This window comes from Microcaecilia unicolor, chromosome 10 (assembly GCF_901765095.1).
Source record: "Microcaecilia unicolor chromosome 10, aMicUni1.1, whole genome shotgun sequence".
NCBI classification, from domain to species: Eukaryota; Metazoa; Chordata; class Amphibia; order Gymnophiona; family Siphonopidae; genus Microcaecilia; species Microcaecilia unicolor.
The window spans coordinates 197548597-197573465 of NC_044040.1; the positions used below are offsets into that span (position 1 = coordinate 197548597).

The following is a 24869-nucleotide window of genomic DNA, read 5'->3' on the forward strand; positions in this document are numbered from 1 at the left end:
TTGAGGTGCGGTCGCACCATGGAGCGATACAAAGGCATTATAACGTCCTCATTTTTGTTTTCCATTCCTTTCCTAATAATTCCTAACATTCTATTTGCTTTCTTAGCTGCCGCCACACCCTGAGCAGACGGTTTCAACATATCATCAACGATGACACCTAGATCCCTTTCCTGGTGATACCTAATGTGTAACCTTGCATTACATAGCTATAGTTCGGGTTCCTCTTTCCCACATGCATCGCTTTGCGCTTGCTCACATTAATGGTCATTTGCCATTTGGATACCCAGTCTTCCAGTCTCGTAAGGTCCTCTTGTAATTTTTCACAATCCTCTTGTGATTTAACAACTTTGAATAGCTTTGTGTTGTCAGCAAATTTAATTACCTCACTAGTTACTCCCAACTTTAGATCATTTATAAATATGTTAAAAAGCAACAGTCCCAGCACAGACCCATGGGGAACCCCACTATCTACCCTTCTCCAATAAGAACACTGATCATTTAATCCTACTCTCGGTTTTCTACCTTTTAACCAGTTTTTAATTCACAATAGTACACTACCTCCTATCCCCTGACTCTCCAACTTCCTCTGGAGTCATTCATGAGGTACTTTGTCAAATGCCTTTTGAAAATCCAGATACAAAATATCGACCGGCTCACCTTTATCCACATGTTTGTTCTCCCCTTCAAAGAAATGTAATAGATTGATGAGTAAGAACTGCCATACTGGGTCAGATAAAAGATTCCATGCTGGCAGTCTCCAAGACTAGGAAGTGGCTTTCCCCAGGTCTACCTTAAGAGCAGTTTATGGACTTTCCTTCCAGAAATGTATCCTGTAAGAAGGAAGAGGCTGTCCTACCCTGGTTAGGCCCCTAGAGGGCGCTGCCCCCCTAAAATGTCCAGGGAGAAGGGCTGGGTGAGTCACGAAAGGGAGCCAGTGAGGGGAGGTATAGCTGGAGGTCGCTAGGACCGAGGAGAATCCTGGGGATAGAAACAGGTGCAGCGGATTATGGGCTGGGTCCTGTTTGGCCATTAATCCCTTAAAGACCCCACCAGCGTGTGAGGGAGGAAGAGAGCTGGTAGCTGAAGCAGGAGGTCCCCATGGGAAGTACTGGCTGAGCCCTTTGGACTGGTGGTGAACTGTGTGCAAGGCAAGGAAGCTGGCTGGGGTAAGAAGGCCCTGGAGTATCAAGAATAAGAACTATGTGTTCAAGGAGGGACTGTGTGTCCAGGGACTGAGTAAAAGACTGTGTGTCTAGAACAGTGAAGAGGTACTGTGTGTCCCAGGTGAAAAGACTGTGTGTCTCGGGCAGTGAAGAGGTACTGTGGGTCCCAGGTGAAAAGACTGTGTGTCTAGAACAGTGAAGAGGGACTGGGTGTCCAAGGTGAAAAGACTGTGTCTAGAGCTGTGTGCTACAAGGAGGGACTGTGTGTCCAGGGACTGAGTTAGTACTGAGCCCAAATGCCTGTGTGAGAGGGCTCAGGGGGAAGAAATCTATGGATAATGAACTGTGCAAGAAGAAATGTTTAAAATGGAAGATTGCACTGAGTAGGAAGAAATGAAATGGTTAAGCTGGAAGAACTGTTTAAGCTTGTGAAAGTGTTTTAAGCTAAAAGAAGTGTGCCCCAGAGGCTGGAATAAATTTGTGTATGAAAATAGCCTGATTGGTGAAACCTGACAATGTTTGCTTTTTGAGAAGCAGGTCACCCTGAGCAGAAAAGGGTAGTAGAGTAATTTGCATAAAATCTGCATATGGAGAACCAGCTCACCCTGAGTGAAAGAGGGATCTGGGATCCTGAGGTGGGAGCTTCATCATCACAGTAGCCTCATCAGTTTCACAATCCACACCATTTTAAAATCCAGCTACACCAACTGCTTTTACCACATTCTCTGGCAACGAGTTCCAAAGCTTAAATATGAACCGAGTGAAAAAAATACTTTCTCCTATTTGTTTTAAAAGTATTACGAAATAACTGGTCTGTGTACTAATCATGGTAACTGGCACCTGTCCCTTCCACACATCCTCCTTCCCCAACCCCTTTATCTACAGATAGAATATATAACAGACAGGATCAGGGGCGTAGCGAGACACCCAAGTTTGGGTGGGCCTGGACCCAAGGTGGGTGGGCAGAACTCCGCCTTGTCCTACAAGTGATTTGGCTTCTCCCTCTCTTGCCTGCGTGCCATATGGTCTTTCAAACATCCCCTCTCCCCCCCGTATACCTTTTAAATAGCAGATTTTCACCGGCAGCAAACAGTTGTTGGGAGTTTTTGGCTGGTGGTGCTTGGGGGTCCCTGCTAGCCACATTATAGGTGTGCTGCTACTTGGTGGGCCTGAACCTAAAGTGGGTGGGCCTGGGCCCACCCCGGCCCACCCTTGGCTACACCAAACAACTAGTACAAACCAAACTAGTTAAAAAACAAATAACCATCAGGCATAATGATGGCCACCAACAACATTAAAAGCCCTGCCAATCTACCTGGTGCCCCACTGGATAGATCAAAGAACCTCAACTGTAGACCGCACCATCTATTAACTGTGAACTGCAGGTACCAAGCTCCATACACCATAACAAAACTGTAACTTAACCCATCCCCTGTTTATGGACACTTTCCCATTACCACATGTTCCCATTGCCACAAAAATGGCTTGGGGACCCTGCTAAAGCTCAATTGCAATACAACTCCCTCCTCCCCCTCTGAATAAAGCTGTAGACAAACAGAATGAGGGTAGACAACCTACTCAAAGGCCTCTTGTATCCCATCCTTCAAGAACAAACCTATACAAGTCAACCCTTTCATGTCATACTTATTGACCCCCATTTTCCTCCATCCACCGACTAACCTGTCAACTGATTTTTACCAGCCCCTTAAATCACCTCTTCTGTCCTTAAGTGCCAGCCTCGGAAGATATCTGATCATAAAATGATGGGACCAGCTCATACAGCCGGGCATGAAGGCGAGTGAGCTGGTTTCTGCTGAGCTCCATGTCCAGCTCAAGTGCCCCTCCCCTCACTTCCGATAGTTCCTATCTTCTAACCAATCAGTTTCCTACCTTCAATTTCAAAATATAACAATCTCTGCCTGAACCTAACAACCCCCCCCCCCCCCTCAAACACACACACATACAGTTCCAGGGCCAGTACCTGGCTAACACTGGCTAATGGGACTGGTCCCATCTGCCTACCACTTTTTTAAAGTTTAAACAATCACCTCACATTTACCCCCCCCCCCCCGCACCAGCAGTCTCTTCTCCAAGCTCAAGAGCCCTGACCTCATAAGTACATAAGTAATGCCACACTGGGAAAAGACCAAGGGTCCATTGAGCCCAGTATCCTGTCCACGACAGTGGCCAATCCAGGCCAAGGGCACTTGGCAAGCTTCCCAAATGTACAAGCATTCTATACATGTTATTCCTGGAATTGTGGATTTTTCCCGTCCATTTAGTAGTGGTTTATGGACTTGTTATATAGGAAACCGTCTAACCCCTTTTTAAACTCTGCTAAGCTAACCGCCTTCACCACGTTCTCCGGCAACGAATTCCAGAGTTTAATTATGCGTTGGGTGAAGAAAACTTTTCTCCGATTTGTTTTAAGTTTACTACACTGTAGTTTCATCGCATGCCCCCTAGTCCTAGTATTTTTGGAAAGCGTGAACAGACGCTTCACATCCACCTGTTCCACTCCACTCATTATTTTATATACCTCTATCATGTGTCCCCTCAGCCGTCTCTTCTCCAAGCTGTATAGCCCTAGCCTCCTTAGTCTTTCTTCATAGGGAAGTCGTCCCATCCCCGCTATCATTTTAGTCGCCCTTCGCTGCACCTTTTCCAATTCTACTATATCTTTCTTGAGATGCGGCGACCAGAATTGAACACAATACTCAAGGTGCGGTCGCACTATGGAGCGATACAACGGCATTATAACATCCTCACACCTGTTTTCCATACCTTTCCTAATAATACCCAACATTCTATTCGCTTTCCTAGCCGCAGCAGCACCCTGAGCAGAAGGTTTCAGTGTATTATCGACGACGACACCTAGATCTTAAGCCTTTCCTCGTATGAGAGGCGTTTCAGACCCTTAATCATTCTGGTCACCCTTCTTTGAAGCTTTTCTACTTCTGGTTGAAATACATCAACGGTTGGTTGCACAACGGAGCAATAAAGAGGCATTATGATATTCTTTGCTTCATTCTTAGTTTCCTAATAATTCCTAATATTCTATTTGCTTTTTTGGCTGCTGTCGCACACTGAGCAGAAGATTTAAATGTATCTTCCCCAATGACAGCTCCCGAATGCCGTAGTAATGGTAGAAGGTAAAGAAAAAGAAGCATATAACCAGAAAGCATTGCACAAAACAAAATGCAGACAGTTTTAATTACTATTATTATTATTATTAGCATTTGTAACAACTCGAACCACTTGGCTTTTCGCTCCATGGATGGTCAGATCTTTGGAACCTCTGACAACAATGAAAGCTTTATCATTTATGAATGGAACAAAATGTACATAAAGCATATCTTTGTATGCAGTATTGTAAAACATAAGTCATATGGTTATGAGATCACTGGTTTAGATATCTCACAATGTAAGCTCCAGCATAGGGTAGTGAAGTGATTTGTCTTAAGTTCATACAGCTGGTGGCATGCTGGGAACTGACTATTCCTTAACTGGGTTTTCTAGTTCAGCCTTGTGGTCACTGTCAGCCTCTAGTGCATTTCTGTAATTATTTGGAAACAGAAAGACTACGGCAGAGAGATTCGACTTATTTTCCCAAGCTCATCAAAAGAGTTTCTGACGGTTGCCCCTGGAGTGCAGTAACAGTATTATTGTCTGAATCAGAAAGCCGGCGTCGAAATCTCAGCAAGTTTCCTTGTTGTACCAGAAAATGAAAATCAGACAGAGGCAGTGGCCGGCTCGCTAGAGTTCAAATCCTATTTCTCCCCCTAATTACTGGTGGTGACCTAGGACAAGGCCCTTATCTTCCATTTCCTCCTGCAGCTGGAAAGCTATTTAGGATAGAAATCTATTACATAGCAAGTTGGTAAATGACAGCAGATAAAGAGCAAAGTGACTCTTCTAATCTGCCCTAGTATGGTGGTTAGATTTGCAGCGTTTTCACCCCCTCCCCCCCATGTGTCTTTTTAGTAGCGAAAAAGTAATTTCACTGCTGTTTGTAGTCTCTTGTTCACTGCCCAGTTTTGGTTCTTATACAAATGCTAAAGGGTCAGATATTCCAGTTGCAGCAGTGAGTGGTTATTTTTGTTTACCTGCTGTCAGAGTTATTCCCATTCAATGCCGGGCCATGCCAGCTCTCTCTTATTTATTTATTTATTTATTTATTTATTTATTTGTTGCATTTGTATCCCACAATTTCCCACCTATTTGCAGGCTCAATGTGGCTTACAATTTTCCGTCATGGCTTACGCCATTCCAGAGTACAGATACATAATAAAAGTAAACAATCCGGTATAGGGAGAAAATATTCCGAATATTAAGTAAGCGATGATGCATTCCAGTTCCTGTTATGAGTCATTATGGTATGTCTTGTTAAAGAGGTGAGTCTTCAGTGCTTTACGGAAGTTAATTAGGTTGTGAATTATTTTCAGGTCAAATGGTAGAGCATTCCACAGCTGCGAACTCGTGTATGAAAAGCTGGGCGCATGTATTAATCTGTATTTTAGACCTTTACAGCTGGGGAAGTGAAGATTCAGGAACGTACATGCTGATCTTTTGGCGTTCCTGGGTGGTAGGTCAATAAGGTCTAACGTGTAGGCCGGGGCAGCTCCGTGAATTATTTTATGCACCAGAGTGCATATTTTGAACGTTAGACGTTCTTTAAGAGGAAGCCAGTGTAACTTTTCTCCTAGGAGTTTGGCACTATCGTATTTTGTTTTTCCAAATATAAATCTGGCTGCAGTGTTTTGGGCTATTTGAAGTTTTTTCATGATTTGTTCTTTACAGCCAGCAAGAAGTCCATTGCAGTAGTCTAAATTTTTTTTTTGTTACATTTGTACCCCGCGCTTTCCCACTCATGACAGGCTCAATGCGGCTTACTACTACTACTACTACTATTAAACATTTCTATAGTGCTACTAGAATTACGCAGCGCTGTACAAATTAACATGAAAAGACAGTCCCTGCTCAACAGAGCTTACAATCTAAATTGGACAGATGAACAGACAGCTAGGGGTGGGGAAATTGCAGTGGTAGGGGTGATAAGTGAGGGTGTTGAGTAAGAGAGCCATGGTTAGGAGTCGAAAGCAGTAGCAAAGAGGTGGGCTTTAAGCCTAGACTTGAAGACAGCCAGAGACTGAGCCTGACGTACTGGCTCAGGGAGTCTATTCCAGGCATAGGGAGCAGCGAGATAGAAGGAACGGAGCCGGGAGTTAGCAGTGGGGGAGAAGGGGGAAGACAGGAGACATTTACCCAGCGAACGGAGTTCACGGGGAGGAGTGTAGGGAGAGATGAGAGCGGAAAGGTACTGAGGAGCTGTGGAATGGATGCACTTGTAGGTCAAAAGGAGAAGTTTGAACTGTATGCGGAAGCGGATATGGAGCCAGTGAAGCGACTTGAGGAGAGGGCTAACGTGAGTATAGCGACTCTGGCGCAATACAAGACGCGCAGCAGAGTTTTGGACAGATTCAAGAGAAGATGGCTGAGCGGGAGGCCAGCGAGAAGCAAATTGCAGTAGTCTAGGTGAGAGGTGATAAGGGTGTGGGTAAGGGTTTTGGTAGCGTCCTCGGAGAGGAAAGGGCGAATTTTGTTAATATTATAGAGAAAGAAACGACAGGTACTTATTTGTACCTGGGGCAATGGAGGGTTAAGTGACTTGCCCAGAGCTGCCTGTGCCTGAAGTGGGAATCGAACTCAGTTCCTCAGGACCAGAGTCCACCACCCTAACCACTAGGCCACTCCTCCTCTACTGTTGCTACTATTGGAGATTCTACATGGAATGTTGCTATTCCACTAGCAACATTCCATTTAGAAGTCGGCCCTTGCAGATCACCAATGTGGCCGCGCAGGCTTCTGCTTCTGTGAGTCTGACGTCCTGCAGGACGTCAGACTCACAGAAACAGAAGCCTGCGCAGCCTTCTACATGGAATGTTGCTAGTGGAATAGCAACATTCCATGTAGAATCTCCAATAGTAGCAACATTCCATGTAGAACCGCCAATAGTAGCAACAGAATCTCCAATAGTAGCAACATTCCACGTAGAATCTCCAATAGTAGCATCAGAATCTCCAATAGTAGCAACATTCCACGTAGAATGTCCAATAGTATCTATTTTATTTTTGTTACATTTGTACCCTGCACTTTCCCACTCATGGCAGGCTCAATGCGGCTTACATGGGGCAATGGAGGGTTAAGTGACTTGCCCAGAGTCACAAGGAGCTGCCTGTGCCTGATACCATTGATTGTACTAGATTACGAAAGATTCCCCTAGGGAAAAAAGGTTTTACTCTTTTGAGTTTCCACATTGAGTGGAACATCTTCCTTGTTGTATTCTTCACATGGCTTTCAAGTGTAAGATTCCTATCAATGGTTACTCCAAGAATTTTAAGGGTGTCTGAAACAGGAAGGGTAAAGTTTGGTGTGGATATAATGGTGAATATATTTGCGTTATATTATTGTGATGTTAGTACAAGACATTGTGTTTTCTCTGCATTAAGTTATGCGATATTCTGCACTTAACTACATAAAGAATGGACAGGCTTTTATGCGGTCCGACTTGACCACTAATCTGAGTATCAGCACTTAACCATAAAAGTGTCGACTCCGCCCAGGAACAACCCACAAAATAGCCAGCTTTGAATTTAGCAGTCTGTGGCGATATACCCACACTAGCCCACTCCTCAAGTCACTTCACTGGCTCCCTGTCCGCTTCCGCATTCAATTTAAACTTCTCGTACAGACCTTTAAATGCATCCACTCTGCAGCCCCCCATTACCTCTCCACTCTCATCTCTCCCTACATTCCTCCCTGTGAACTCCGCTCACTGGACAAATCTCTCTTGTCATCCCCCTTCTCCTCCACTGCTAACTCCAAGCTTCACTCCTTTTCTCTCGCGGCACCTTATGCCTGGAATAGACTTTCCTGGACCTATACGTCTAGCTCCATCTCTACCTGTTTTCAAATCTATGCTGAAAACCCACCTTTTCACTGCTGCTTTTTAGCTCCTAGCCACTACTCAATTGCCCTCCCCTTGTCCCTTCCTTCCTTCTCACCCATTACTTCCCCCACCTGTAACTGTCTTGTCTGTCTGTATTATTTAGATTGTAAGCTCTTTTGAGCAGGGACTGTCTCTTTGTATCAGGTGTTCAGCGCTGCATGCGTCTGGTAGCGCTATACAAATGCTAATAATAATAATAATATTCAGTGACACAAACTGATTACGTGCTGCTAAATATCAGTGGATAGCCCCAAACAAGTGATTTCACCAGCCAGGTGACATCGCTTTGAATATTGGCCCTCAAGAGTCTACGGTGCTGATATTTTAAAGCATTTCTCCATGTAGCAACATCTGTTACTCAGATAAATGCCTCTTAAGACAGATATTCGGCTGCACTATCCAGACAGGGCCACTAAATTTCTTTAAAGTCCGTCTCTACACTTTCCCTGTCATTTATTTATTTCCAGATTCTTAACATAGTGCCACCGGGGGAGGGGACAGGGGGAGAAAATTCCCCGGGTCTGGCGCCGGCAAGCTTCTTTCTGCCTGTCTTCCTCTCCTGCTCCTGTGTGCCGCCCAGAACGCGGATGATTGAATTAGTGAGATATCACGTTAATGCAGTCATCCAGGTTCTCTCTCCTGGCACAAACAGGAGCAGGGGAGGACAGATCGTGGGAGCAGGCAGGCAGAAAGAGGCTTGCCGGCACCAGACTCCCCCTTGAAGGCAGAAACAGAAGAGTAAGGGAAATGGAACTTGCAAAAACCTCAGAAAGGTGGTATATCAAGTTCCATTTCCCTTACTCTTCTGTTTCTGCCTTCAAGGGGGAGTCTGGTGCTGGCAAGCCTCTTTCTGCCTGCCTGCTCCCACGATCTGTCCTCCCCAGCTCCTTGTGTCTCTGGGCAAGTCACTTAACCCTCCATTTCCCCTGGTACAAAATAAGTACCTGAATATATGTAAACCGCTTTGAATGTAGTTGCAAAAACCTCAGAAAGGTGGTATATCAACTACATTCAAAGCGGTTTACATATATTCAGGTACTTATTTTGTACCAGGGGCAATGGAGGGTTAAGTGACTTGCCCAGAGACACAAGGAGCTGCAGTGGGAATCAAACCCAGATCTCCAGGATCAAAGTCCACTGCACTAAACACTAGGCTATTCCTGCACTCCAGATTAAGGGGGTGGGCGGGCAGGAGGGAGAGATGGAACGAGTGTATGCATGTGTGTGTGTGTGTGGGGGGGGGGGGGCGATACGCTGCGATCCGGTTCTGCCTCAGGCCCAGCGGTCCGTTTCTGCCCCAGGCCCAGCTGTGTCTCTCGGTGGCCCACATTTGACATACCGCACCGGGTCAAAACATGACTTCTGCGTTTTTTACAATACAATAAAATCTGGGGACAGAAAAACCAAAGGGTAGGGCTGAGGAGGGATAGATCAGCTGAAGGCCTCAGAGAACAATTGTGTCTTAAGCAAAGCTTTTAATTTGGCAAACAAAGGCTCCAGACACAGCTGGGAGGGCAAGGCATTCCAGAGAGAGGGACCGATGAATCTGAAGGAGGACTCTCGAGAAATTGTCAGATGGAAGGAAGGGAGAGAGGGGACAATCAGAAGGTTCATGTTAGAAGAGCAGAGGGAGCAGGAAGGGACATAGGGAAGCAGAAAAGAGTGAAGGTAGGCAGGAGCTGACGGGAAGCAGGATTTAAAGATGAGACAGAGTAGCTTAAATTTTATAAGACTGGGAGCCAGTGCACTGAGCGCAGAAGAGGTGTGACATGATCAAACCGAGTGGAGGAGCCTAACTTTGACTGAATAAGCTGCAGATGCTTAAGCAAGTATGGGCGGAGACCAATTTTACAGTTAGCACGGGATAGGCTGAAAACCTGACCTATTGGCAGCCCACAGACTGGGAGTGAAGACCAAAGGCTAAGCACCAATTCTAGTGTAAACTGGCACGGCCAATTATACTAGGAAAACAGCAGCTGTAACTGGGCACAAAACTAAGTGTGCTATACAACACAGGCATTCTATAAGTTATGCACGTATGTTAGTAACATATGCATTATTAACATGCCCTTCCCCATGCTCGGTCCATGCATACACTCTCTTGCAGTTACACTCTAAGTTATGTATTATGTAAATAAATATTGAGAGTAGGGTTGTTCAACCTCAGTCCTCAAGGGCTGCAATCCAGTGGGGTTTTCAGGATTTCCCCAATAAATATGCATGAGATCTATTTGCATGCACTGCCTCCATTGTATGCAAATAGCTCTCAAGCATATTCATTGGGGAAATCCTGAAAACCCAACGTGGCGAGGGCCGAGATTGAACACCCCCAGTTTAGAATGTCTGCACATATGCGCATAAATGCAAAAATTCTGCCTAAGTACTATTTTGCAGATACCCATTTAACTTACCAGATGAGCTTTTACTGCACGTTGATTTATCCATGGAGTCACCAATCTGCTGGAAAGTACGACCCCTAGTGGAAGTCACACAAAACTACTTCTAGGGGCACCATTTGATGGATGGCAGTGGAAGGGCAGGCGCGACTAGGGATTACCGCTGTCCAGGGACCCCCCTAGATCACCAGGGAATTAGGGCATAAGGGTGGGGGTGGGAACTTGATTGGGGCACGGGGTCTACTTCAGAAAGGCCTCTACTTTTGTAGGGTGGAGTCTTGACGAAGGACCTCAAATTCAGGGAGGGGGCCAGATGGGGGAGGACCCTGGAGGTTACAGTTGGGATAAGCAGGCCATGGCTTGGCAAGTCGATGCTCCTGGGGTGGGGGGAAGTAAAATGACCCCAGTTAAAAGCTGAGGTTATTTTACTGTGATTTTAGGGCTGTAATATGATTTGTGGTGTACACTCAGTGTTCAACGCCAAGTCACATTATGGAATTTAGAACGTATGGAGCTGCTCTACGTGCATTTTCATATTTTGCATCTCATTACTAAGTAACCCATGGTAACGCTGCAGCAAGACAAATAATGCAACTTAAAGCCTTAACACAGCTTAATAACGTCCCCACTTATGTGCTGTCTTAGAAAAGTGTGTGGTGCAATTAGACATGCAAAATGCCAATGTTCTCTGTTCTTATACACGCCACCATACACCCAGTTATGGAACTCCCCTGTAAGTGTTTATACTATGGGGAGAAACTGCTGGGTGAGAATATTTAAAGCGATAACTACTAACATGGAGAACAACAGCGCAATCTTTAGAGAAATCCGTTACAAAACCCACTTTTCTTGCTAACTTCTTGCAAGCGACGTTACCAACTCTCTTCCAGAGTATGTAATTACTTACTTGTACTTTAGTGTTTACGGATTCTGGCACTTGATACTTCAGTTCCTTGGCTGTCTTATGAGTTTTTGGCAACAGGAATGGATAGGAAAGGGATCTGTACTTGGGTTTCATAATCTTCAGGGAGGAAAACAAAAACAATTAGGCAAATCTTTACATTAAAAATTAACATGAGCTGATTCTGCGTCTGAGCAAATGACTCAGATGCTCAGCTACATATTCAGCCTTTGCTTACGTCAGTGGCGTACCAAGGGGGGGGGGGGCGGTCCGCCCCGGGTGCACGCCGCTGGGGGGGGGGGCGCCGCGCGCCTGCTCCAAGTTCGCTAAACTTCGTCGCTTGTTCGCTGCAGCTCCCTCTGCCCCGGAACAGGTTACTTCCTGTTCCGGGGCAGAGGGAGCTGCAGCGAAGCGAAGTTTAGCGAGCTCGGAGCAGGCGCGCGCCGCGGCACCCCCCCCCCCAGCGGCATGCACCCGGGGGGGGTGTCATTTCGCCGGAGGGGGGAGGAAGGTGTCATTTACCAGGGGGGGGCGCATCGACGCTCCGCCCCGGGTGCCATCCAGGCCAAGAATGCCACTGGCTTACGTTTACTACTGAAATTAATTACCTACAAAAAGTCTTCATCATTTTTGGGCATGCTAATATCTGATCTATTTTTGATGAAATCAGACTGGTCAGTTAAACAGGAGCTTCACAGTACTTGGACTTTTCTAGACTAAAAATTACACAGTGTGAAGGCTGTGCCATCCTCAAGTTGACTTTGTGCTACCTTTGTAAAATTCCAGCGCTGGATGAAGTGTCGTGAGACATCGCGTGCTGCTTTTCCATGCACAACTGAGGAGATGTCGTGCCAGGGCATTCTTGGGGTGGTATATCTGTCAATAAAATCTGAGCAGCCAAGTTAAAATGGTTAGAATTCCTCTTGCATACCACTGTAACCAAATGGTTCTCAGGGCTCCCCCATCCCTGTCCTGGAGATCCTATAGCCACTTTCAAGATATCTGCAATTAATATCCATAATCTCTAATGGGCTAACAACTTTTCAGAATAACTGCACCTAATATACTACTATGCAGAACTAACCCAGTTATGCTCAAACTTCTTTATTTCTTAATACAAAAATTATATCAAATATATTTATTTAACAAATCAACATATTCTACATTCATACACTTTCACCCTTCATTCAACCTCTTACACACATTAAGGATACTAACTAATACAAAAACTCTACTGACTACCCTCCAAACCCATTAGTCCAAGGCATTGAATATATCAAAAACACTGCTAAATCCGCAGTCCACCACTTAAATTGGTTTATATGTCCACTTGATATAAAGTCTTTACAGTTCCCAATAGGTTCTCCTTCACACATCACTGCAATCTTGTAATGACGTGACAAATATATAATCCCAGTGGTCAACCTTCAGTTGTTCGTATCTTAAAAGTTTTGATAGACCAACGGCTTCTCAGTTGAGTAGCATACTCAGTACCACAAGTTCTCAGCTTAATGTACGATCAATCCATCCAGTTACTGGAACACCCCAGACTCCATGAGATGGATCTGCATGCACTGTCTCTACTGTGTGCAAATGTATCTCATGCATATTCATTAGGTATATCCTGAAAACCTGACTGGCTGTGGGGTTCCCAGGGCAGATTAGAGAAATCCTGAAGAGCGATTCTATAACCTAGGTGCCCACGTTTACATGTATTATGTACATCAATGTTTACAGTAGGGTTGTTCAACCTCGGTCCTCGAGGGCTGCAATCCAGTCGGGTTTTCAAGATTTCCCCAATAAATATGCACGAGATCTATTTGCATGCACTGCCTCCATTGTATGCAAATAGCTCTCAAGCATATTCATTGGGGAAATCCTGAAAACCCGACGTGGCGAGGGCCGAGATTGCACACCCCCGGTTTAGAATGTCTGCACATATGCGGATAAATGCAAAAATTCTGCCTATGTACTATTTTGCAGATACCCATTTAACTTACGGAGAACATATTTGCAAAGAGAGCAAACAAATGGGCACAGTAGGGGCAGGTCACACTTATGCATATATTTTACAGAATGCCATAAGTTACGTGGGTATGTGCCAAATTTAGGCACTTCCACTTATGCCAGCTCTATGGTTGGCACGTGTGCCAAATAAATGTTACTAACAAAATTGAATCTCAATCCACAAACAATGTAAACAAAACCCCAAACCAAAGTGGACATCAATATAGATACCAAGTTTCAACTCACTAATAAATATTACACACATGTAATTATATAAATATATAAATAAGGGGAAAAGGCCTCAGAGGTCCGTGGTAACATGGCACCCTACAGACCGGTCTGTGGAGTGCTTAATTGGAGCTATACTCTATAGACCCCAGTCTATCATCGGCCAGATAGACTGGGAAACAAAATGGTGGAAGCCAGTTAAAGCACTGTATCCCTGAGGAAGCCTGAGGGTGAAACGGGTCCCGTTGGGAAAAGATAAGTGCACAGCATGCTACACAGTATTCCCTATGCTTTAATTAAAGGCTAAGTTGACAATGATTTTGGGGGTCTATATAGTTCCAATTGAGCACTCCACACACCGGTCCGTAGGGTGCTGTATTACCACAGACGTCTGAGGTCTTTTCCCCTTATTTATATAACTACAGATATGTGATATTTATTAGTGAGTTGAAGCTTGGTGTTTATATTGATGTCCACTTTGGTTTGAGGTCAAAATAAATATTACAAACATTGATAACAGGTTATTCTAGTATTCTACACTGTGTTTGAAAAAATAACTATACACAGCTCTGTCAAAACTTGACCAATTTCAATAAAATTTGGGGTATATCATCCTGAATAAATTTGCAATAAGGCTACACTCACACTGGCCACCTCACCTAAACAATGTCATCATCCTTAGCAATTATCAGTAACAACTTTTTCAGATACATCAGAAGCAGAAAGCCTGTGACTGAATCCATGGGACTGTTAGATCATGAAGGACAAGGCCACAGCAGAGAGACTGAATTAATTTTTTGCTTCGGTCTTTATGGAAGAAGATGTAAAAGATCTACCTGTACCAGAAATGGTTTTCAAAGGTGATGATGTGTGGAGGAACTGAAAGAAATCTCAGTGAACCTGGAAGAGGTATTGACCCTAATCAACAAATTAAAGAGTAGCAAATCAACTGGACTGGATGGCATGCATCCAAGAGTACTGAACGAACTCAAACATGAAATTGCTGAATTCCTGTTAGTACTGACATTAAAATTGTCTATAGTAGCTGAAGATTGGAGGGTGGCCAACGTAATGCTGACCTTTAAAATGGGTTCCAAGGGTGATCCAGGAAATTACAGACCGGTATGCCTGACGTCAGTGCCAGGTAGAATAGTGGAAACCATTATTAAGAAAACATAGATAAACATGATTTAATGGGACAGAGCCAGCATGGATTCAGCCAAGGGAAGTCTTGCCTTACCAATCTGGTTCATTTCTTTGAAGGTGTGAATAAACATGTTGATAAAGGTGAGCCAGGTGATGTAGCGTATCTAGATTTTCAGAAAGCTTTTGACAAAGTTCTTCATGAGAGACTCCTAAGAAAATTAAAGAGTCATGGGACAATTTTCTGCTGTGGATTAGGAATTGGTTATTCGATATTTCTCTCAACGAAGGAGGGTGAATAGTGGAGTGCTGCAGGGATCTGCACTAGGTCCGGTGCTATTTAACATATTTATAAATGATCTGGAAATTGGAACAACAAATGAGGTGATTACATTTGCAGATGACATAAAGGTTGTAAAAACGCATGCAGACTGTGAAAAACTGCAGGAAGACCTTAGGAAATTGGAAGACTGGGCATCCAAGTGGTAGATGAAATTTAATGTGGACAAATGCAAAGTGATGCACGTTGGGAAGAATAATGCAAATCATAGTTACCTGATGCTAGGGGTCCACCTTGGGTCAGCACCCAAGAAAAAGATCTAGGTGTCGTAGTAGACAATATGCTGAAATCTTCTGCCCAAGTGTGCAGTGGTGGCCAAAAAAGCAAACATGATGCTAGGAATTATATAGGAAAGGGATGGTAAATAACTACTACTAATCATTTCTACAGTGCTACTAGACATACGCAGCACTATACGTATTATATACAGATACTTTCTCTGTCCCTAGAGGGCTAAGCTTTTATACCTGGGGCAATGGAGGGTTAAGTGACTTGCTCAAGTCACAAGGAGCTGCAGTGGGAATCAAACCCAGGTCACCAGGATCAAAGCCCGCTGGCCTAACCACTATAATGCCTCTGTATTGCTCCATGGTGCAACTCACCTTGAGTACTGCATTTAGTTCTTGTTGCTGTATCTCAAAAAAGATACAGCACAATTAGAAAAGGTTCAAAGAAGAGCGATTAAAATGATAAAGAGGATGGAACTGCTCTCATATGAGGAAAGGCTAAAGAGGGGCTCTTCAGCTTGGAAAAGAGACAGCTAAGGGGGGATATGATTGATGTCTACAAAATCCTGAGTGGTGTAGAACAGGTAAAAGCGAAACATTTTTTTACTCTTTCAAAAATACAAAGCCTAGGGGGACACTCAATGAAGTTACATGGAAATACATTTAAAATAAATAGGAGGAAATATTTTTTCACTCAACAAATAGTTAAGCTCTGGAACTTGTTGCTGGAGGATGTGGTAACAGTGGATAGCATATCTGGGTTTAAAAAAAAGGTTTGGACAAGTTCCTGGAGGAAAAGTCAATAGTCTGCTATTGAGACAGGAATGGGGAAGCCACTGCTTACCATGGGATTGGTAGCATGGAATGCTGCTACAATTTAAGATTCTGAAAAGAATGTTGCTACTCTTTGGGGTTCCACGTGAAAAGTTGCAACGTTTTGGGTCTCTGCCAGGTACTTGTGACCTGAATTGGCCCATTTTGGCTATTCTTATGTCCTTATGATTACGCACACATGCCATTTTGCTTTTATATTTAATGCAAGTCACATTATGGAATTTAGAAAATAACGAGCTGATTTCATATTTTGCACCTCGTTACTATGTAACCTGCAGTGACTTAAATATCGCTGTGGTAAGACAAATAATGCAACTTAACGCAGTGACACAGCTCGATAACTTCCCCTCTAAGGCACTTAAGTGCTACCTTAGAATAGTGCGTAGTGCAATTACACTTGCAAATGCCAATGTTCTCTGTACTTATATATTTATTTATTTGCTGCACTTGTATCCCACATTTTCCCACCTATTTGCAGGCTCAATGTGGCTTACAAAATGTTACAACGACATATACACATTATAGAATAAGAATTTCAGAATATAGATACAGACAGGTGCATAAGAATATCATCGCAATCATATTAACGGAGTAATAATTTTACAATTGTTACAAATAAGAGTGCATAAGTAAATCATGCAGGATTGGAAGTGGATTGATAGATACACATAACATAATGATATCAAGACAAGATATAATATTCAGTCACGAGGATGTAATTAAGATGAACAAATAGAAGGGTTCCATAATAGTTGTAATTGGAATAATCTGGGAGTCAGATCGTTATGCACCCCACTCTAGACTATTGGAGTCTACTACAGACTGATTCTGATTGCCCAAAACATCAGGAAGAGACTGCTGGTCTTCTGTCAGAAGGATCTGATCCTTATCAAAATTTGTATCTGGAGAAAGGTTATGGTTCCCACAGGCTGGTGCAAGAGTTTCCAGAACAGAGGTGGAAGAGGGTAAGTGTAGAATATATTTGGAGAAACGGTGAGAAACGGGCTCAACTGATCGCCAGTCAGGAGGAAGCAGGTCCCAATCAATTTGCACTGAAGAAAATATCGCAACAGTTGAAGAGCCAAGTAGTGAAGTGACGTCATTTAGATGAAGTGGCTGGCATGAGTGTAGGCTTATTGCAAATTTATGTTATGTTACACTTCGCTTCTATTCCGCAACTACCTGTAAAGTTCAAGAAACTGGACAAAATGCCCCCGATATTCAAAAGCATTTAAGTGGCTGGTTAAATGCCCCATAACTAGCTATGCGGTGATATTCAGCGGGGGATAGCTGGCTATCTCCCACTGAATATCATCAGTTAGCGGATAGCAGACGGCCAGTTATATCGGCCGACATAATCGGCCATCTGCTGACTTTCAGCCCCAGTTTAGCAGCTATATTTGGTAGCAAGAATATGTGGGATATCTTTGGCCAGTCAGAAGGTAACCGGTTAAGTCTGAATATCAACATAGCCGGGTATCTTCTAACCAGCCAAACATAAACCGGATATTCAATGCCGGTCACCAGAAACAGCCCAGCATTGAATATCCCTGGTTTAGCGGTGACTGTGGGATATTGCCAGGCTAACTCCTGCAATCTGAATACAAGCCCCAATAGATCCAAGGATTACAATTTAGATAATCAATGCCATGACTAAGATACTTATTAAACAACCAAGTTTTCTGGCAAGTCAGGTTTTCAGGATATCTCTAATGATTGTGCATCTACTGACTAAGGCAATCACTTATATCTATATATATATTATATCAAACTTCTTTATTAAACATATACTTCAAGGTATATGGGCTTTCACTCATTGCATTTCAGACACATGTCTGGCTAACCCAAATGTAAAGGGTTTTCCCCCCTTCATTTTGAAAACAAAATTCTCCAAAAATCAGTGCGTGGCGACAAGTGATGTCCAAATAATGGCCTCTTTTCAGTAAGTACCAGAACCTTGTTGTTATTCTAATTTTCAAAAACCTGTTTCCACATCTATAAACACGTTGACAACCTTATGGATTAATTTGGAGATCCCAAATATCAATTTAACAGATTTCTTTGGATCGTACCGAGATTCCCAGTATTGTAGGCTAGCATTCCAGAAAAGTCTACAACTGCCCTTACCACCAAACACTTTCCCACTGAACCCAGTCCTTGAATCGGACACTTTGGATTGTACAGTGATTTCCAGTACTGTAGGTTAGAATTTCAGAAATGTCTACAAATGCCCTTACCATCAAAAGGTTTGTCCAGTTGAACCCAGTCCTTGAAGACAAAGTTGCAGTAATCCTTGCCATGCCAGAATCTGGTTTCACCCTGAAGCTCCCCAACGCCTGTTTGTAAGCTGCGAACAGATCCTCGGTCTGTGGCATATGTAGAAAATAAAAGAAGTCTGTGAGATTTGAAAATCCTCAAAGTATCTGAGATATAGGCCCTCATTCTAGAAGCCCTAGTCAGAACTTACACATGTAAATACAGTACAGTCTCGATTATCCGACCTTCGCTAATCTGACCATCCGGCATTTTTTGTATTGTATTATGTGATTTCTGTTCCGCCTTTAACCAAAGCAGATTACAGTACAAAGCAGATTACAAAACTTTCAAAAAAGAATCCCAGTCAGATAGAATTTACAGAAACATAATCAATTTACAATCATAGTAACATAGTAGATGACAGCAGAAAAAGACCTGCACGGTCCATCCAGTCTGCCCAACAAGATGAACTCATGTGTATACCTTACCTTGATTTGTACCTGTCCTCTTCAGGGCACAGACCATATAAGTCTGCCCAGCACTATCCCCGTCTCCCAACCACCAGCCCCGCCTCCCACCACCGGCTCTGAACAGTCAAGACCATTGATGTAAAGACAAATAACTTTTAAGCACGTTACGTAAAGAGATGTACGGTGTAATAAGACAAATTTCAGCAGGAATAGAGTACTACTACTACTACTACTATTTAACATTTCTAGAGCGCTACAAAGTGTACGCAGCGCTGTACAAACACAGAAGAAAGACAGTCCCTGCTCAAAGAGCTTACAATCTAATAGACAAAAAGTAAAGCATTTAAATTTAAAATATTTAAGCAGTCAAGCACAAGAGAACAGTCACAGAAGGACAGAAGATGTTGAAGGGTGGTCAGTGTGATTAGGTGTAACTCTGGTTGGAGTAGTGGGAGAAGGTGATAGGAGTACCAAATCTTGGTGCCTTGGAATCCAAATGTGCGCTCCCAGATTGACTTAGAGGTCATCCTTTTGGTAGAAGGAAAGTCCAATGGTAGATTTTTCCAGCTTCTGAGCTGGGTTCTACTATTTGCAAAAGGAAGAAGTCCTTCCACAGATTCTGAGTTTAAACCATATAAATTTTTGTATATCAAACAAACAACTTTAAAATGAACGTGAGACTCAATTTTTAACCAGTGCAAACTGTTCAAAAGAGGACTAGCTTCATTAAATTTACCTAGATTGAACTTAATCTAGCAGAGGTATTCTGGCTACCCGGTTCTCCCAAGTGTTGCCCTCTCTAATTGCTGAACCTCAGGTAGGTTTTGTCAAGGGTCACATGACATCTAAAAATATTCGGAAAATTATAGCAGCACTGGAATCCTCCCAGGCTGAGGAGGTCCCATCGCTACTCATTAGTTTTGATGTTAAGAAAGCAGTTGATAAGGTGGGGCCTCCTCTATGGGACACTGGAGGCTTATGGGATCCGAGGCCTATTTGTAAAAGCCACAGCTGCCCTGTATAATAAGCTTAAGACTGGAGTGTGGGCGAATGGCTGCTTCTCCACTCCATTTGGCATTCATAGAGGTACCCATCAGGGTTGCCCTTTGTCCCCGTTACTTTTTGTTTTAACTCTTGACCTTTGATTTGGGAAATCCAAGGCAACCCGGAGATCAGAGGTTTCTCGTTAGGCGCTTACATGTTTAAGATCACAGCTATTGCAGATGACTTGCTGGTTTATCTCCAGGAACCCCAGACATCCTTTCCTATTCTCCTGAAAATTTTTCTCGGGTTTCTGACTAAATCTAGATTTTATTTTATTTATTTAAAAATTTGTATTCCGCCTACAACTAGGCGGATCACAAGTCAACATACAAAACATGAGTTAATAACAAACACATTATTAGAAAAAGCAATACATTACTCCAAGCATCAAATCCAAAAATTGTTTTGAACAAATAGGTCTTCAATAAAATCGGAAGCACTGGTGGGGACAGCCGTGCTGCGTAGGGAATGGGGGCCTACATTTCCCTTTTGGTGGGCGGAGAATTCTTTTTGCTATTTAGAGATTAGATTGTCTCATGACCCTTGTCAGCTTTATAGATTGAATGTAACTAAACTTTTGCAAGGCACCACAGTGCAGATTGAGCAATGGATGCATTTGCCTTTCTCAGTCCTGGGCAAAATCCATTTGTTTTGTAAGATCATTTCCCCCTGGTGGTTATATGTGGTGCAGGTTCTTCCACTACATCTCTTGCACAAAGATTTGGCAGCGCTGAGGAGGTTGGTAAGTCAATTTTGTTGGCCTTGAATGAAGCCAAAAATGAAATGGAACTATCTGGTCAGCTCTTGGGGTGAGGGAGGGTTGGGAATTCCTGTATACACTGTTCCTCTTTTCTACCCCCCACCCCCCAACTACTCTTCCTTCCCTACTCAGTGTGGTTCATCCTCTGCATGCTTGTCATCCTTTATGCTGGTTATTTTCTTATTAAATATTGTAGTTCCTTTCTTGATTTCTGATAACTTTGATTTTATTGTCCACCAGCTAGATCTGCCAGTTAGGCTTGGCGGTATAGCAAACCTCAATAAACTATAAACTATATATGACAGTATAATAATGCTTGTTTGCTCTGCCACTTGAGAGATTGGGTCTTGAGGTCTACATTGTAAGCAGATGTTGCATTTGAAGAGGCTTTTTTTAAACCTCAATACCTAAATCTCCACTACCCAATTGCAAAGGACTTAAATACAAATCAACTTACGCATCCAGTTTCTCCTTTATAAGCACACAACTGTGGAACGCATTACCGAAAGCCGTGAAAACAACATACGGCCATTTAAACTTCCGGAAATCACTAAAAACTAACTTGTTCCAAAAGGCATACCCTACCGATCCAACTTAAATGCTCAAACTCTGCAACACATCAAAACCAAAGTACGTAATGGTCACAACACAACCCTTCCGCTTTATGACACCCTAACGAGACTGCTCCACGAAAACCTATCTTACAACAACATCATTTTGTACTTGTTCACATCGGAATCTGCAAACGCCTCTCCGGTACTATGTAAGCCACATTGAGCCTGCAAATAGGTGCGAAAATGTGGGATACCAATGCAATAAATAAATAAATACTTGATTTCTTGCATGCATGGCTTCCTCACTTTAAACGTGTCCTTCGTGGCATTTGTGGAGGGATTTGTTACAGATTTGGGATCAAGATTTTCAACCTGGCTTAGACAATCTGGTATTTCAGAGGTGGAAGTCTCAAGGTATTCTACTTTTGGAACATTTGACACAGGAAGATGGGTCTTTATTATCATATGTAGATTTGCAGAAGTGCTTGTCAGCTGATCGATTCACTTACGTGCAAATCTCGCATTACTTTGCTGGCTTACCCCCCGCAAGTTTGTCTCTTCAATTTAGTAGCCGCTTGAAGGAATTTTTGGAAGGGGATGATGCCGGTTAAATTTCCATCTCCTGGTTCAGCCTTTGCACCAATATACTTCTTTGGTGGAAGCATGGCATAGAGACATGGGTAGGCCTCTCCGCATCTCACTTGATCCAGCTACGTTTAAATCAATACCAGCTTTGGTCCATAGCGCCGAATTACAAGAATGCCAATACTGTGTAATCCACAGAGCTTATTTCTCCTAGAGACGGGCTTTTCAGAGGGTTGGCCGTTACCCTTCTGTTTGAAATGTAACACTGGTAGCAATACTTTTTATCATGGCATACAGCGGTGTCAGCAAATACAAGTGTTTTGGGTGGCTATTCTTACCTACTTAATTAACAATAAATCCCAAAAATAACTCTCTGGTAAAGGTAAATAACAATAACAAAGTATAAACCAGAGGTTACAAAAAGTGGATATCTAACACAAAAGGTGGAAGGATGTTAACTCACAAAGCTAAACCATTTAATGGTCTATGTTATTTATTTATTATGGAGAGTTCTCAGAGTAATAACTCACCCAAACGGGACTCTCAACTGTTAGCCTCTAGGGGTGGTTGAGCTTCTCAATCATAGAACCTCTCCGTGGTGTTTTTAAATTTATACTTCTGAAAACCACTCACCAGTGCTCAGATATATATTCCAGAATTCAAAAATAACTTAATGTGAAAAACGTTCACCTCCACCTCTTGTTCCACTTGTCCTCTTACACCGTAATATCATCTTAAGTAGAGGAGTGTGGTAGCCGTGTTAGTCCACTCTTAAGGTTATCAATAGAAATCAAACAAAATAAAACATTGAAAAGAAAATAAGATGATACCTTTTTTATTGGACATAACTTAATACATTTCTTGATTAGCTTTCGAAGGTTGCCCTTCTTCCTCAGATCGGAAATAAGCAAATGTGCTAGCTGACAGTGTATATAAGTGAAAACATTCAAGCATTACTATGACAGTCTGACAGGGTCGGAGGATGGGGGTGGGTCGGAGGTATGCATGGGGACATCAAAGCATATCATTGATATTCTAACAGGATGGGTGTGGATAGGTGAGGGGTGGGGTGATCTACAGAGACATACAGCTTTATGGGACTTAACAAGGATCTGGGGTTCCTAGCCCATTATAAACCATAAAGCTGTATGTCTCTGTTGATCACCCTCCCCTCACCTATCCACTCCCATCCTGTTAGAATATCAATGATATGCTTTGATGTCCCCATGCATACCTCCGACCCACCCCCATCCTCCGACCCTGTCAGACTGTCATAGTAATGCTTGAATGTTTTCACTTATATACACTGTCAGCTAGCACATTTGCTTATTTCCGATCTGAGGAAGAAGGGCAACCTTCGAAAGCTAATCAAGAAATGTATTAAGTTATGTCCAATAAAAAAGGTATCATCTTATTTTCTTTTCCATGTTTTATTTTGTTTGATTTCCATTGATAACCGTAATATCAAAAATGACCCAAAAAAGGTCTAAAACACAAAAAAAGAGGCACTTGTCTCATTCTGTTGATGTTACGTCGATTGGCTCTATTTTTAGCTACAGTCGAATGCCTTCTCATATTATATTGTCCCATTGTTTGTCAACCTCACATTGACATCATGTTTGTTCTATTTTTCAATCAACAAGAGCCCTCCTCAGGAACTCCAGTATGATTTAAAATATCCAACGGAAGGCAAGCCTCTGCTTCTCTGAATAATAAATAAATAAATAAATAAATAACATAGACCATTGTGAGTTAACATCCTTCCACCTCTTGTGTTAGATATCCACTTTTTGTAACCTCTGGTTTACACTTTGTTGTTGTTCTTACCTACTTGCAGCACCTTTTGGGGCATTCCTTACAGCGAACAGAAGAGGGGATCATTTTTAATCAGAGCTCATTCTTTGGGGTTTGGGGTCCAGGTGAATGACATTTTTTAGGCAAGGTTTAAGTGGTAGGGAAAAAATGTATATTAAACCACTGGTTGCAAGACACACCTACCACATTCTGGTACTAGCGGAGTAAGATTCATGCCCTGATGTTCAAGGAATCATGTGGGGTACAGAAGCATTCTAGGAGACAAAAATGCTTCTGATCAGTTTGGGAACCTTATTTGAACTCAACATCATCCAGCGTGCGGTTGGCTTTTAAATGCCTTTCAAGGTCCTTTTCAGGCACCTCCCTAAACAGTTGGGGGTGGGGCAAGTGAGGGTTTGGCCTGGATTTGAGGTTCCCTAGGGTTACGGGGGCGTTTAGGGGAGGGGGTAGGAATGTTTGTATGGTTTTGTACTGTTTCTCATCATTGTTCAACTGTCACAATGTTGCTATGTCAAAGATGAGACGTATGTGTTAGGCGGGGAGAGTCTGATAGGCACGGACGGGGAGAGGGATCTTGGGGTGATAGTATCTGAGGACCTGAAGGCGACGAAACAGTGCGACAAGGCGGTGGCAGTAGCTAGAAGATTGCTAGGCTGTATAGAGAGAGGAGTGACCAGCAGAAGAAAGGAGGTTTTAATGCCCCTGTATAAGACGTTGGTGAGGCCCCACCTGGAGTATTGTGTTCAGTTTTGGAGGCCGTATCTTGCGAAGGATGTTAAAAAAATGGAAGCGGTGCAAAGAAAAGCTACGAGGATGGTATGGGATTTACGTTCCAAGACGTATGAAGAGAGGCTTGCTGACCTGAACATGTACACCCTGGAGGAAAGGAGGAACAGGGGTGATATGATACAGACGTTCAAATATTTGAAAGGTATTAATCCGCAAATGAATCTTTTCTGGAGATGGGAAGGCGGTAGAACGAGAGGACATGAAATGAGATTGAAGGGGGGCAGACTCAGGAAAGATGTCAGGAAGTATTTTTTCACGGAGAGGGTGGTGGACGCTTGGAATGCCCTCCCGCGGGAGGTGGTGGAGATGAAAACGGTAACGGAGTTCAAACATGCGTGGGATATGCAT

The 24869-nt window shown here is 43.1% G+C and overlaps 1 protein-coding gene across 1 annotated transcript in view; it reads right to left on the reverse strand.

Annotated features, from left to right (window-relative positions):
• The window catches only part of PLD1 (phospholipase D1), a 186185-nt gene that overhangs the window by 43471 nt on the left and 117845 nt on the right, over positions 1-24869 (reverse strand). The window contains exons 17-19 of the mRNA XM_030216519.1: positions 18486-18614; positions 12240-12358; positions 11476-11589 (exon numbers count right to left, since the gene is read on the reverse strand). Of these exons, the coding sequence (XP_030072379.1) occupies positions 11476-11589; positions 12240-12358; positions 18486-18614 (362 nt within the window). The remainder of the gene's footprint in view (positions 1-11475; positions 11590-12239; positions 12359-18485; positions 18615-24869) is intronic.